This window comes from Impatiens glandulifera, chromosome 2, assembly GCF_907164915.1.
Source record: "Impatiens glandulifera chromosome 2, dImpGla2.1, whole genome shotgun sequence".
NCBI lineage: Eukaryota > Viridiplantae > Streptophyta > Magnoliopsida > Ericales > Balsaminaceae > Impatiens > Impatiens glandulifera.
The window spans coordinates 13026455-13027910 of record NC_061863.1 but is presented as its reverse complement, the minus strand read 5'-3'; the positions used below and the strand labels follow the sequence as shown (position 1 = coordinate 13027910).

Below are 1456 nucleotides of genomic sequence, written 5' to 3'. Positions count from 1 at the left end.
AAACTAAAATGTTTGTTAATTAACTATCAATTTTATCACTTTTGACAGTCGCGATCAACAAATCGATAAAAACTAGGAAGTAATTCAAAAGTAGTTAAGTGAGTGATTACTTATCGAAAAATAGGAAATCATTTAGTAAAGTAACAACCAAATTCTCAACAAAACTATGAACCCATTCAAAAACACAACACATACCTTAAGATTTCCAAACCAGATCATAGAAAGAGTGGGATTAATTTGGTTTGGCTTCTTAAATCAAATGCTATTATAAGAGTTTAGTAATTTATTAATAACAAACTATATATATATATTGATATGATCATCATTTAAAACACACACATATAGATATATATGATTATATAATACCCCCTATAGACTATACTATAGGCTATACTAGGTACACAATACATTCAAACATATAGAAAATATATATATATATATACAGACCATCTGCATACTAAGATTTACCTATACATATAATATGCGTTTCCAAATAGAAATCACAAATAGTACCACGGATCCTGAGACAGTTGAAAACCCCCATCCTGATTATTCACCGGATTCGCAATCGTGTGCAAGTCCATCTCCGCCGTAGCCTTGTCCCATATGGCGGAATCATCAATCTCCGGCAGACCGGCGTTCAAGTGTCCCCAACTAATCCCATCATCATTCTTCTCTCCTCCAGGAGCTAATTCCTTAGTTATCATCATCATCTGTTTATCAAATTCATCAGTAGGATCAGCAACAGGAACAGGAACAGGAGGGGGAGGATATGCATATCGACGAACAGTCGGATCTTCATCAGCCGATGAGGCAGATGAAGAAGAGCTAGCAGAAAAACCCTGTTGTAGATGATGATTGAATTCCAGCTCCGGCAGATTCAGCTTAGCTTCTGAACCGTACAACTTCTTGGCAGCAGCATCATAGGCAACAGCGGCTTCTCCGGATGTATCGAAAGTACCTAACCAGAGACGGGCCCCACGGTTTGGCTCACGAATCTCAGCAACCCACTTCCCCCAAGTGCGCTGGCGGACCCCTTTGTAAGTGCAGGAAGAGTTTTCCGGCCCGCCCTTCCCTCTCATGCAACCCTTCCTTGATGTGGCTTGCGCCGGCTTCTTGGAATTAAGAGTTGGGTTTTGCTTTCTGACGTCACTTCCGGAAACCATACGAGACTTTGACATGGGGAACTGTGAAAGTATTGAAGAAGATGATATTAGTGAATTACTGTGAGACGTTGAATATATAGGAGAGGGAGAAGAGAGAGGAGAGAGAGAGGTTGATACGTGTCGGGAGAAGGGATTAGTAAGGATTACATGGCGACACCAACTTGTTTGATCGTGTCCATGGTAAAATTTGCAGACTGTTTTATTATTTTTTATTTTTTTAATATATTTTGATTAATACATTTCATTGAGTTTGATTATCATCATGTCTAGATTCATATTTTGACATATAT

At 38.6% G+C, this 1456-nt stretch overlaps 1 protein-coding gene across 1 annotated transcript; it reads right to left on the bottom strand.

Moving 5' to 3' along the window:
- Nucleotides 1-500: 500 nt before the first annotated feature.
- On the bottom strand, nt 501-1181 carry LOC124924368 (dehydration-responsive element-binding protein 2D-like). The gene has a single exon (XM_047464415.1). The coding sequence runs from the start codon at nt 1179-1181 to the stop codon at nt 501-503; it is 681 nt and encodes a 226-aa protein (XP_047320371.1).
- Nucleotides 1182-1456: the final 275 nt, after the last annotated feature.

Bases quoted from the DNA above. Each gene is read 5' to 3' on its own strand.
- LOC124924368 (XM_047464415.1), bottom strand. From the start codon at position 1,181: ATGTCAAAGTCTCGTATGGTTTCCGGAAGTGACGTCAGAAAGCAAAAC.